This window comes from Thamnophis elegans, chromosome Z (assembly GCF_009769535.1).
Source record: "Thamnophis elegans isolate rThaEle1 chromosome Z, rThaEle1.pri, whole genome shotgun sequence".
Taxonomy (NCBI): Eukaryota; Metazoa; Chordata; class Lepidosauria; order Squamata; family Colubridae; genus Thamnophis; species Thamnophis elegans.
In genome coordinates this window covers 65,090,665-65,103,989 of record NC_045558.1, presented here as the reverse complement: position 1 = coordinate 65,103,989, position 13,325 = coordinate 65,090,665, and the positions used below count along the sequence as shown (strand labels likewise).

The 13,325-nt window shown below is 40.2% G+C and overlaps 1 protein-coding gene across 1 annotated transcript in view; it reads left to right on the top strand.

The window, feature by feature from the left end:
• PDE1C (phosphodiesterase 1C) overlaps positions 1-13,325 on the top strand; it is a 509,951-nt gene that overhangs the window by 403,869 nt on the left and 92,757 nt on the right. The window contains 2 exon segments of the mRNA XM_032235871.1: positions 10,538-10,645; positions 12,240-12,428. Of these exon segments, the coding sequence (XP_032091762.1) occupies positions 10,538-10,645; positions 12,240-12,428 (297 nt within the window).

The window sequence follows — 13,325 nt, the reverse complement described above, 5'->3', positions numbered from 1 at the left end:
TTATAGATTTTCGTTCCACAGTAAGTTAGGAATAATGCCCACTTCCTATTGTCTGGCCAGTCCTGGTAGTCATTGGCTTCCAGGAACATCTAGAATTGCCCCATGTATGTGTGCTAGTCCTCTGTCTGCGGGTTGAAGTTTGCTGGTGCAGAGGATGCTTGCGATGCCATCTCATGCTGTGGTGCAGGGTCTTGGTCCTGTGTGAATGGCTGCTTGTCCAATGAGGGTTCTCAGGTCCCTTTGTCCTTCATCGCTAGTGTTAGATCAGCGAGAAGGAGCAGGCAAGAGGCGCGAGTGAGTTTCAGCACTTTTTATTGCAAGAGACTGCGCTCTGCCGGCTGGGCTGCTGGAGCTCGCCTTTTAAGGAGCTCTGGCAGACCAGCTGGCCAATGACAGTTGTTTAAATCTCCCGGGTTTGGGCAACCAATCCCCAGTGAGCATGTGAAAACATATAAATTTAACAATGTACGTACGTACGTAACAGTAACTAGTATCAACAGATCAGAATCAGAACTAGTTGGTCTGCCAAACCATTATGTTGATGGTACTTCTTAAAGAGTTTTCCTCTGGAATCTATTATGAATGAATGATATATTTTTATATACATACCTTTTTTTTGGAGTAGAAGATACACCTTTTTACCCCTCAAAAGAGGGTGAAAATCTGGGTGCATCTTATACTCTAATATAGCTCCACCCACCAGCTCCGCACGTCACATTTTCTGGGGGGTCCTTGTGGCTGGGATCCTCACTTTCACATGGCGCCTGATTCCTGAAACTGCCTGGGGAACTGCGATGAAAGCCTTTTTAATGAAAGCATTTTTGGGCTGCAGGGTCCTCTCTTCGATTCCAAAAAGGGCACGTGCAGAGACCAAACAAGTGCATCATGTTTCAAGTGGCAGGCTGTTCCAGCATGCGCTGCCACCTGAAAATGCTTTCCTTCCCAGTTCCCCAGTGCACATCGCAGAACAACGCACCCTCCTCCTCCTCTACAGACTCGCTGCCTGTTTTCTCCTGGCCAGCACTGTCAGCTGGGGGAAGCAGGGAGAAAAGCAACGGAGGGCAGCACAGTGGGTGAAGGAGCCAGGCGTGGACACACGGCAGGCAGATTAGAGGCAGCGGCCAATTGCCAGCTTGGCGGCTTGGTCTGCTGGCCACTTGGAGTGCGCAGGCAGCAAAGGAAACCTGCGTCGTGGCTCTATTAAGATGCACATTTCACGGTGGGGTACAATTTGGGTGGTGGTAGGTGGGGCAGGGAATGGGGTGCCCTGGCAGCCACTTTTTAGAGCCCATGCCCTTAAGCGTCGCTGCCAGCAACCATGGTTTTGCCCCCTCTCTCTGGATAACAGCCGACCAGGAGAGGAGAGGCAGCATGCCAGGTGAAGTTTCACACTCCCGCCCCAACGAGTGAGAGGAGGGGAGAGTCAGCAGCACCTGGGGCACTCTTTACCACTGGCAGGGATGCCGGGCAGCCCATCCCCTGCCCACCTGACACCCTCAAATTGTGCCCCACTATGAATGGGTGCCAGCATCCCCATCTCCAACTGAGGCAGCAAAGATGTTAGCCAGATGAATACTGATGGATGTTGCTGGGAAAGAGGCAGAAAGGTTTTTTTCCTGATTTCCTCCCACAAAATTAAGGCGTGTCTTATACTCTGAAACTACGGTATATGTATTATGCAAAATATTTCCCTCATTAGTTTCATCACATATAATTAAGATTTGTAAAATAGAAATTCAAGTCACATAATGAGTTAAATGAGAAAATATGACCATGAAGACAATGTTAATTAGCAATCACAGGGCAGGTTAGTAGAGTGATCAGTGAGTTCATTGTGCATCTAGTAGAGGGGCAACATAGAAGAAATATTGGGAATGAAAACACTGAATAATCAGCAGATGAAGATACTTTCTAGTTCTAAGATAAAGCTTGAATGTAAGGCAAAAAGGCTATTCAAGAGATAAAACCTAATCCTTTATCTTCTATGAAGGATTTCCTTTCAACTGACTAATCTTGCATCTGTTCATCCTCTGTTCAACCTGTTGCTCCTGATGAAGTGGCCAATGCCATGGAGCGGTAGTGCTTCCACATGTGTGCTGGACCCATGCCCCTCCTGGCTGGTTGCGAACAGCAAGGAGGTGACGTGGGGCTGGATCAGGCGGTGGTGAATGCCTCTCTTCGGGAGGGTTTCTTCCATGCATTGAAGGTAGTTGGTGGTGAGACCCTCCGAAGAAGCATCACTGGACCCAGCCAGTTTGAACAACTACCGTCCAGTCTCCAACCTCCCCTTTATGGGAAGGTTGTTGAGAAAGTGGTGGCCTCGCAACTCCGGCGGTCCTTGGATGAAGCCGATTATCTAGACTCCTTTCAGTCTGGATTCAGGCCTGGCTACAGCACGGAAACGCTTTGGTCGCACTGACCGATGATCTCTGGAGAGCCCAGGGATGGAGGTCATTCCTCCATCCTAGTGCTTCTTGACCTCTCAGCGGCCTTCGATACCATCGACCCATGGTATCCTTCTGCGACGGTTGTGAGAGGTGGGGGTGGGAGGCACCGTTTTTCGGTGGTTCTCCTCCTACCTTTCGGACAGGTCGCAGTGCGGTGGTTAGTTGGGGAGGAGAGGTCGACCCCCTCGGCCCCTGAAATATGGGGTTCCTCAGGGTTCGGTCCTGTCCCCCCCGCTGTTTAATATCTACATGAAGCCACTGGGTGAGATCATTCGACGGCACGGGATAAAACACCATCAATATGTGGACGATACACAGCGTATCTGTCCGCCCCGTGCCAACTCAGTGAAGCGGTGACATGATGTACCAGTGCCTGGAGGCTGTTAGGTCTGATGGGGGTTAACAAGCTTTTACTCAAGCCAGACAAGACCGAGTGGCTGTGTGGTTTCCCTCCCAAAAATTTGGTCAATATCCCATCACTCAGCCTGGGGGGTGAAAATCTACACCCCTCAGACAGGGTTCGCAACTTGGGGGTCCTCCTGGATCCACAGCTGACTTTAGAACACCATTTGTCGGCTATGACCAGGGGGGCATTTGCCCAGGTTCGCCTGGTGCACCAGTTGCATCCCTACCTGGACCGGAGGCGCTCGCAACAGTCACTCACGCCCTCGTGACCTCAAGACTGGACTACTGGCAATGCACTCTACATGGGGCAGCCCTTGAAGAGTATTCGGAGACTTCAACTGTCCAGAACGCAGCCGCTCGTGAGCGATTGTGGGTGCACCTCGGTACACCCACGTTACACCTATCCTCCGCGAGCTGCACTGGTTACCGATCAGTCTCCGGATACGCTTCAAGGTGCTAGTCGTAACTTATAAAGCCCTTCATGGTATTGGATCTGGGTACTTGAGAGACCGCCTGCTGCCAATACCTCCCACAGACCATTAGATCTCACAGGGTTGGCCTACTCTGGTTCCATCTACTTATCAATGCCATTCTGGCTTCTACCCGGGGGAGGGCCTTCTCTGTGGCAGCTCGGCCCTCTGGAATGAACTCCCCGCAGGGATTCGGACCCTCACCTCTCTCCCGGCCTTCTGAAAAGCCGTTAAAACCTGGCTTTGCCGGCAGGGCCTGGGGGTGGTGAGTTCCCTCCCCTCTCGACTTGTATGGTTGTGCGACTCTTGCTTATTTTAATTATTTGTATTTCGTTTTATGTTCCCCTTTTCCCCTTTTGAATTGTTCGCTGCCCTGAGTCCTCCCGGAGAAGGGCGGCATATAAATAATAAAATTCAATTCAATTCAATTTCAATTCAATTCTGGGACTCAGCTGCTCTCCATCTCTGGATCATTCTAGGCTGCTGAAACACCTAGATAGTGCCAAGGATAGCTTCTGGCACAGTGTCCCCCTGTTGTTCTTCTGCCTGTGAATTCTTGAGATCCTAGTGTGTTGTAGATGAAAATTCTCCCAGATAACTATGACAAGTCTCTTCCTGTCTGCTTATAGATCCAGTGCAAACTTCAATTCTCTTCCTGATCTTGAGTTTTTCAGTCTTTGAGACTGAAGGATTCAACTCTTGAGATTACCATACTTTGAAATATATAATTTTTTGTCTTTGAATATTACTCAATCCTTCAATGCTTCTATTCTTTTTCTCTTTATTGTCCTATAATGCTTGGAACAATCTTTGCTTGATAACTCTTATTTCCTTAAATTCTTCTTTTTATTCAGGATTTGGATGCAAACATCCACTTTCTATTCTTTCTTATCATTTAAACCAATCCCATTATTACTGAAGCAATAACTCTATCTCTTCTTCCCGCTTTCCCCTGTGTATGAGAGTTACGAATTTCTCAATCCAGAGATGGCAGATTACATCAAGGCCACCAAGATTAGATTAACAGAGTTGGAAGGGACCCTATAGGTCATCTAGTCCAACCCAGGGATGGATTACTGCCGGCATTACTGCGGTTTGGTGTGCACACAATTTTGTGCACATGCACAGTTGCCCATAAATAAATCTGTGCAGAACATTTAAAAAAAAAAACATGCCGTGCTGACCTAGGGAATTGGTTGGAGATGTGGCGGGCCTGTATTACTGCCAGTTCGGTGACCCAGGCCAGCAAACCACTGGAGATTGAAAGCCCTGATACTTTTTTCATGGGAACATAAGGAATAGCATTACAACATAGATCCCTCAAACTCAAAATCAGCCCTACATGTTTAAACTTTAAAGAGACTCAGCAACTGAAGTTTGCACCTTAAATACTAATTGAATGAACCGCCTGGATGAGCTCAGCTAATCTGAATTTTAATTTTAAGTAGGAAAGTTATGTCATTTCTCAATAATAATATAGAGAATAAAAAGGGATCATCCCTAAACATTTTTCATTTACCACTTATTTCTTCTATTTATGCTTTGGTAACAAATCATTTTAAGTACAATGATGCTAATTATTTCTATTTTCAAAGCTTTATTTGAAATATAGGTGATAGATACTATAACAACATGGATTTACTCACTATGTGCTTTGTTGATGCTTGCGGTGGTTATACTTCGTTTGAAAACATAACAGAATTTTTTACAGCCAAATTTCATTGACACATTCATTTATGTTAAATGCAATTTCTTCTAACTTGCAACACAATAGAGAATATCCAGGGGTGGGTTTCAATTTTTTTAATAACTGGTTCTGTGAGTGTGGGGGGCATGTGACTGAATGGGTGTGGCCAACTTGACATCACTCATGCCCACGCCCAATCAGTAATATCCCCCCCCCCAGCCACGTCCACAGAACTGGCAAAAATTTCTGTGTTGCCAGCTGGGTGGCTGGCAAAAGAAGCCTCACTTTCCCCTCAGCATCAAAAATCCACGCCCCCCCTACACATACACACACACACACACTCCCCATCTAGCTGCTTGAGTAGCCGTGACGGTGTGCATATGTAGGGAGACACCCCTCAAGTAAATGCCAAAGTGCAGCAAAGGCGCACGAGGTCAGGTGGCTACTCGCTTTAAAAAGGGTTTTAGCAGGATGCAAAAGGACACGGCTTCTCTCCTGCACTAATGCTTGCTGTGTTATTCCTCCCACTTTCCATGAGAGGAAGAGGAGGGGAAGGGAGAAATCCATGAGAGGAAGAGGAGGGGAGATGAGAAATCCAACCTGCCGCTTGCATGAGAGGCTTTGGCTGAACCTTGCCCACTAGGCAGCCTTTTCGGGAGACTCGCAGCTCAGCCTCACCTTGCCCAGATCCTTCTAAAGTAGGAAGTGGCACCTGGCCCCAGGACCCTGCAAAAACCCAGGCTGGGGTGCTTTGTGTGGCATTGGTGGCAGGAAGACCCCGGCTCCTGTTCCTCCAAGTGGAGTTCAGAGGGTGGGCTTCTGACCACCTTCCATCCCAGACAGCTGCATGTCCTGTTGCAGGCACCCAGGATGGCCTTGACCCCTGCCACCCTGCTGCCTCCAGCCCCATGCAATCTCCCCCATCACCCCACCACCCCTGGGGATGCTCCCAGCTCCGCTGGACAGCCACCTGCAATGGGTCTGAGGCCCTTCCCAGGAAAGTGATGAGTGGGTGGGTGGTGGTGAGCAGTAAGGGATGTGAGCCCAGGGCTGGCATCCCTGCCTCCTTCTTCCAAGGACAGGCTTGGAGAACAGCCAGCCTCCCCTGCTGCTGCACCCTTGCTTCTACGTGGAGCCTGCTGGTTGGAGCGTCTCCCATTTTGCCCCAAATGTGCCCCCCTCCTGCCACTGCTGCTTCCTACAGCACCAACGGTCCATGCCGATCCTACACACACACACACACACACACACACACACACACACTGCTTTTTCTGTAGCACTGAAGGTCCGTGACCACCCCCCTGCAGAAGCAAAACCTAAGATGGCAGCGCACTATGGCGCATCAGGAGAACCAGTTCAGGGCGAGGCCAGGCTGCCATTACTACCGGTTTGGAAAGATACACCATATTTCTAGTACCTATTCGGGTGAACTGGTCTGAACCAGTAGGAACCCACCTCTGGTCCCCCCCCCAAACAGGAGACCCTATACCAGTGATTGCTAACCTTTTCTGGACTGAGTGCCCAAAACATGCATATGAGCCTGAACCCACAAATGCAATCTGCATGTGCTCTCTGTGCATGCCCCTGCCCCTGACATTCAGGCACAGCCCCCATGTGTCCCCTGTCCTTCTCTCCACTAAATTAGCCCTGCTCAGTTCATGTAACCATTCTTTATATGTTTATTCTCCAGTCCCCTAATCATCTGGTTGCTCTTCTCTGCACTTTTTCTAGAGTCTCAAAATCTTTTTTATAGTGGTGACCAAACTGGATGCAATATTCTAGGTGTGATCTTACTAAGGCTTTATAGAGTGGTATTAGTAGCTCACTTGATTTTGACTGTACCCTCTGTTAATGCAATTTAAGATTGTGTTGGCTTTTTTTGCTGCCGCTGCACACTACTGGCTCATATTTAGCTGGTTATTTACTGAGATTACTGCTATTAAGCCTGTTATTGCTATTAAGCCTGGTTTCACCCAGGTTATATGTGTACTAGCAAATAATCCATTTATTTATGAAGAATGTGAAGGAAAATCAATAGATTTAAGCAGTGAGTATAACAGAGAGACTGTGCTGTGCAATGATAATAGGGAATAAGCCATTTTATTTGGCATCAATTATTTCCAGTAAAAAAATTTAATGTGCATGTGGCAATTCTGCCAAGTTCTAGACTAGCAGTTGAATTAAACTGTGGAAAATACAGAAATTGTAGTTATTACTGAATTGTGACCGGAGTGCTGACATATTGTTCATGAAATCAGAAAACAACACATTATTCAGAATAGCTGTTTCCCAATGCAGATGTATTGTCATAAAAATCAAACAGTTGATTTAATTGTAATTTGACACTTTCCAGTACCAATTACATCAGTAAGTGAGGACTACCTGTAATTCTTATAAAACTTTTACATGCAATTTGTCATATAATTTCTCATTTATTCTATCTGCATACCATATTTTAAAATGATGTAAAATATGTAACTAATAAGTGATCTTGGTTTTATATAAGTATTTCAAATTATATTGTGCTCTTAGTACCCCTTCTTCTTTTTGGAGACTACTTTTTGATATTGCTTCTTATTCTTGTAGCAATTCCTATAATGAGCAGTTCTTTTCCTTTAGTTTGTTTTTTTCAATCTGCATGTGTTAATATGTACTTAATTTTCTTTGTATATTTCCCTTTGATTATTCCCAGCAGAAGATTCCGGGTTTGTATTTATCTGTTCTCCTGTAATTTCTTGCGACATTTCCAAATTTTTGTCCAATATTTTTGTGTTTCCTGGCAGGTCCACCATATGTGATAAAAGGCCCTTGTACTTTTTTACACTTCCGGCAGGGTTGGCTTCATGTTTGAGTACATTTTAGCCAATCTTGTTGGTGTTAAATGCCAACGATAAACATTTGTACATATTTCCTTTAAGTGCTGCTGATCATGTTAGTTTATAATTGTGTTCCAAATTCTTTCCCAATCCACCAGATCTATGTTGTAACCAAAGTTTTTGGCCCATGCTGTCATGCAACCTTTAACTTTTTCGTCTTCTAATGTACTTCTAATAAATATTTGTAAATTTTTGTTATGAATTTATTTTACGGGCCAATTAAAATTTTATTTATTTGTTGCAATTCTGTGTATATTCCATATTCTTTTACATCTTTTTTTGTATCTTGTAGTTGGAGATATGGCCACCAATCTGTATTTATATTTTGCTCCTTTAATTTTGGATTTGTTTTCAAATTCCCTGGGCTGTCTAAAATTTCACTATATCTAACCATATTCCATAGATCTAGTGTATGGGATGTGTCATGGCTTCCATAGTGGAAAGCCATATCGGTATTTTCATGTAATGTTTTTCTCTAATTTTATCCAGACTTGTATCAGTGCCTCTTTAATATAGTGTCTGTGAAAGTATTTTTGTTTCTTTTTACCCTCTTCCCATAGGAAAAAATGCCATCCTGTTTGCAAATCGTGGCCCTGTAATGTTAGTATTCTTTTATTTTTTAAATTTATCCAATCCCTGATCCATGTTAGTGCTGCTGCTTTGTAATAAAGCTCCCAGTCAGCGAGTCCCATACTACCTCTGCTTCTGTCATCCTGTAGAGCTTTCAACTTTATCTGGCTTTCTTCCCTTGCCATATAAATTTTAATATAATCTTATTCAATTTAGTAAAAAAAAATCCTAATTTTATGGGGATTGTTTGAAATAAGTATAATAGTCTGGGTAGTAACATTCATTTTTATCATTGCTATTTTCCCTAATAATAATAGCTGTAGTTTCCCCCATAATTCTAGATCTCTTTTTATTTGTTGCACTAATTTTGTATAATTATTTTCTTTTGTAGTTGAGCACTTTGCAGTTAGCCATATTCCAAGATATTTAACTTCTTTGTCACTTGCAATCCTACTATTCTTTCTAATTCTTTATTTTGTTCTTCCTTCAAATTTTTAGTTATCATTTTAGTCTTTTCTCTATTAATCTTTAACCCTGCTACAACTCCATATTTTCCTAATTCTCGCATTAAGCTACTTCCTGTTTCTAGCAGGTCTTCTATAATGAATATCAAATCATCTGCAAAGGCCTGAATTTTATACTCCTGCTTTTTAATTTAGTACCTCTTATCTCCAAATTTTGTCTAATTCTTATTAAAAGACTTTCAAGCATGAGGATAAAGAGCAGAGGTGATAATGGGCAACCTGCCTTATTCCTTTCATTATTTTAAAGGTCTCTGTACTTTCCCATTTAATAATATATTTGCCCTTTGGGTGGAGTATATCGTTTCTATAATCTTTCAAATTGGTCCCCTAATTTCATATTCTTAATTTGTTGTATCATGAATTCCCAATTTAAATTGTCAATGCCTTCTGTGCATCCAGAAAGACAAGTGCCACTTGTTTCTCTGGATGCCCTCATAGTACTCTAAAATATTTGCTATTATTATAGTGTTATTCCTGATTTGTCTTGTTGGGAGAAATCCATTTTAGTCTGGATGTATATAACCATTTAATAGTTTTTTCAATCTCTCACGCTATTATGTTGTGAATATTTTATAGTCAGCATTTAACAACGAGATTGGCCTATAGTTTGAATCTATTTTTATCTGCACCTTCTTTAAATATTAATGTAATATGTGTTTCCCTCCATGAATCAGGTATTTTTGCTTTCATCAGTGTCTCATTATACATCTCCAACATCAAGGGTTCTATCAATTCATTCAATTCATCTATTATTTGTACCATTCTGCTGGGAATCCATCTGGGCCTGGCATTTTATTATTTTTCTGTTTCTGAATCGCCTGTTTCAATTCTAGGTTTGTTATTTTTTTTTTTGACAATATTTCTTTCATATCTTCTGTTATTGACGGTGTTTCTTCTCCATTTAGATATTCTTTTATTTGTTTTCCATCTACTTGTTCCCCTTTATACAGATTCTGAAAGTACTTGTATGCAATCTTTTTCTTCCCTTCTATTGTATGTTGTAGTTCACCAGTTTCCTCTGAAGTTGATATATTAATCTTTTTTCTCTTTCTTTTCTCAATCTATATGGCAGCCACCTCCCTGCTTCTTGTGGTAGTGCTGAAAATCTTTCTTGTTGAAATAAAAGGCATTTATTGTATTTGTAAATACTAATAATGCAATCATTGGACTTGTTCTTGTTTTTAGAAAACTACATATTTTAATAAACTTTGTCTTGTAATATATACTGTATATATTATTTTCTTTGTTTCTTTGTATCTAATTTTTAATGCCTGCACATTTTAAATTACACTATAAGCCATATTGAAAAAGCTTTTAGAAAAATGAATCTTCTATTATTGTGGTATTAATTAATCTAGACAATATCAGTAGGTTTGCTATGATACTGTGATTTCTGTGACCTAGGATTGCATATAGTTATAGTAACCTTCATTTATTACAACTATGACTGTGCTATTAAGAAGTTAAGAATGTTATGGGGGATATTAAGTAGCACTTACAAAACATAAAATGTGAAAAACAGAATTCTATGAATCAAATTTTTGTTTTCTTCTCACAGATTACGATCTTTGGTAAAACAACTGGAGAAAGGAGATGCTTCTGTTGTTGATCTAAAAAAGAACCTAGAATATGCAGCTACTGTGTTGGAATCTGTATATATTGATGATGAACTAGGTGAGGTAATTATTTAGTATATTTATGTTTTTGTTTTTAACTCAATACTTCATAATATTTTTAGACATAGGGCATATTATATGTGTATGTATGTATGTATGTATGTATGTATGTATGTATGTATGTATGTATATATATATATATATATATATATATATATATATATATATATATATAATATATATACACACACACACACACACCATACATACATATATACACATATACATATATACATACATACATACATACATACATACATACATACATATATATATATATATATATAATTTTTCTTCTAATAAAGTTTTTAAAATGTCTATGTTCCTAGAAATACCACAATCAGTAAATATGTTATCTTAAGAAATGAAAATGTTAGCATTATCCAGTATTCTTTCATCAAGTTTCCACCAAACACTTTCTCTTATCTGCAGCTATTCTCACTTTGTGTGAGATGAAATATTGAGAGATGAAACAATAGCTGCAGCTATTCTCACTTTGTGTGAGATGAAAATGATTTGTTAATAAGACATAAATTAAACTTATCTACCTGGCCCCATCCAGAAAGCACAAGGCTGAAATGATTTTTTTTCTATATAGAGGCACAAAGAATGTATTCAGTTCAGCATTATTAAAACATTTGCTTGGCAACTTAGCCATCTTTAATTTTATATAAAAAATTTGTTCAACTTATATTCCATTTCTAAAATATAATTCAGTTTAAACTCAATTTTTCTATTTGCATGATAATTCAAGAAACAGTATAATAATTTATTGTTCTATCTAATGATTACCATGTACATTTTAAATTATGATCACCATTATAGTTTGTTAACTGTAAGAAGCCCTTGCAACATTATGGCAGCATACAAATACAAGCAAATTAACATAATAAACAAATGCAATTCAATTCAATTGAAATTAACTTTAAAATCACTATCACTATCACTAAATTAACAGCTCAAACTTGATAAAGGAGATTGTTGTTTCTCATTTGTCCAATACTGAGAAGGTTAGGCCAAAGACATTCCATAAAGAAAACATTTCAATTCAGTGTTAAAGTTTGCTATAGAAGTCTTGAAAGGTTTGGAAGAACTGTAGAAGAATTTGGAATGAAATAGTTTTATTTTTTAAATACTGAAAAGTTACTACTAACAAGCATGAGTTTTTATGTTTTCTTTTGTCTCTTTTCAAATTGTGGAAATATCTCTACCATAGAATAACTTATCTTGAACTTTTGAAATGGCAAAAGAATGGAAAAAACATCAGACAAGCATTTTGGTTAAGCCACTAGCATTTAAAAATATGCTAAGCATAAATGCACAGTTGAGTCCTGGATATATTGCAGTTTTAATCATGAATAAGTCTAAAAAATATAATGTGCACTACATGATTATTGTGCCTTCTAAAAATAAGCTATCAGTAATAGTTTTCATTAAATTTACTTCATCTGCAGAATGAAATAGAATAAAACAAAGTTATAAATTCACTAACCAATAGATTTATATATGGGTTTTACATGTCTGACAATTGGAAGAATATTGTTTCAAGATAAGTATTACTTAATATAATTTTTCCTGTGTCCTTTGTAGGCGCCTCTTGGACACAGAAGATGAGCTTAGCGATATCCAGTCTGACTCTGTGCCTTCAGAGGTACGGGACTGGCTGGCTTCTACTTTCACCCAACAGATGGGTATAATGCTAAGAAGAAGTGAAGAAAAACCACGTTTCAGAAGCATTGTTCATGCAGTTCAAGCTGGAATATTTGTTGAGAGGTAAAAAGCAGTGGACAGAGACTGTACATTTTATCTTGAGTCTTGAATAAAGACTATCTCTCTCTCTCAAACACACACACACACACACACACACACACACATTCTGATGATAATTAGTGCCTTCAAGTCAGTGTTGACTGATGACAATTTTTTTGCCATTGCCAAATCCTAGGGCCAAGGAAGAGAGACTGGTCCAAGGTCACCCAAATGGCTTCATGCCTGAAGTGGAACTAGAACTCATGGTCTTCTAGGTCCGGTGGTGGATTAAAGCTCATTGGTGCCCTAAGCACTGACAAATCTTGGTGCTCCCCTCCTTTGCACATACTGCACAAATCTTCATTGTTTTTTTTTTCTTTCCCAACTTTGTGGTGCCCCCTTGGGCCTGGTGCCTTAAGCACATGCTTAGTCTGCTTAATAGTTAATACACCACTGCCCAGGTCCTAATCTTATGACTTGATTACTACACCAAACTGATTGTATTTTTATGATCTACAAAGATAAATAACCATGAACAAAACCACCACTACATATGATTGCCACATACATATATACTGCAACTGTTATAATAAATTAGATTTAAAAATAAGCATATTTAAAGATTTAAGAAGATAATTTTATTCTCATTGATTTCAATTGTTGGTATAAACCTGAATCCAATCCATTCTTAGTGACATAGTATACTTTGCATTCTAGGGAAAAGAAACTTAGATAAGAAAAGGACTTACTTAGGGCCTACAATTATTTTTGCCAATCTACTACTAATACTTCTCTTTGTAGCCCATCAGCCCATTTAGATGAATGAAAATAGAAAATCTGATAGTCTCCAAGGATAGTCTCTATTAGGACACAGGTAGTAAATTTTATACCCTTTATATCACAGCACATGACACTTTATAT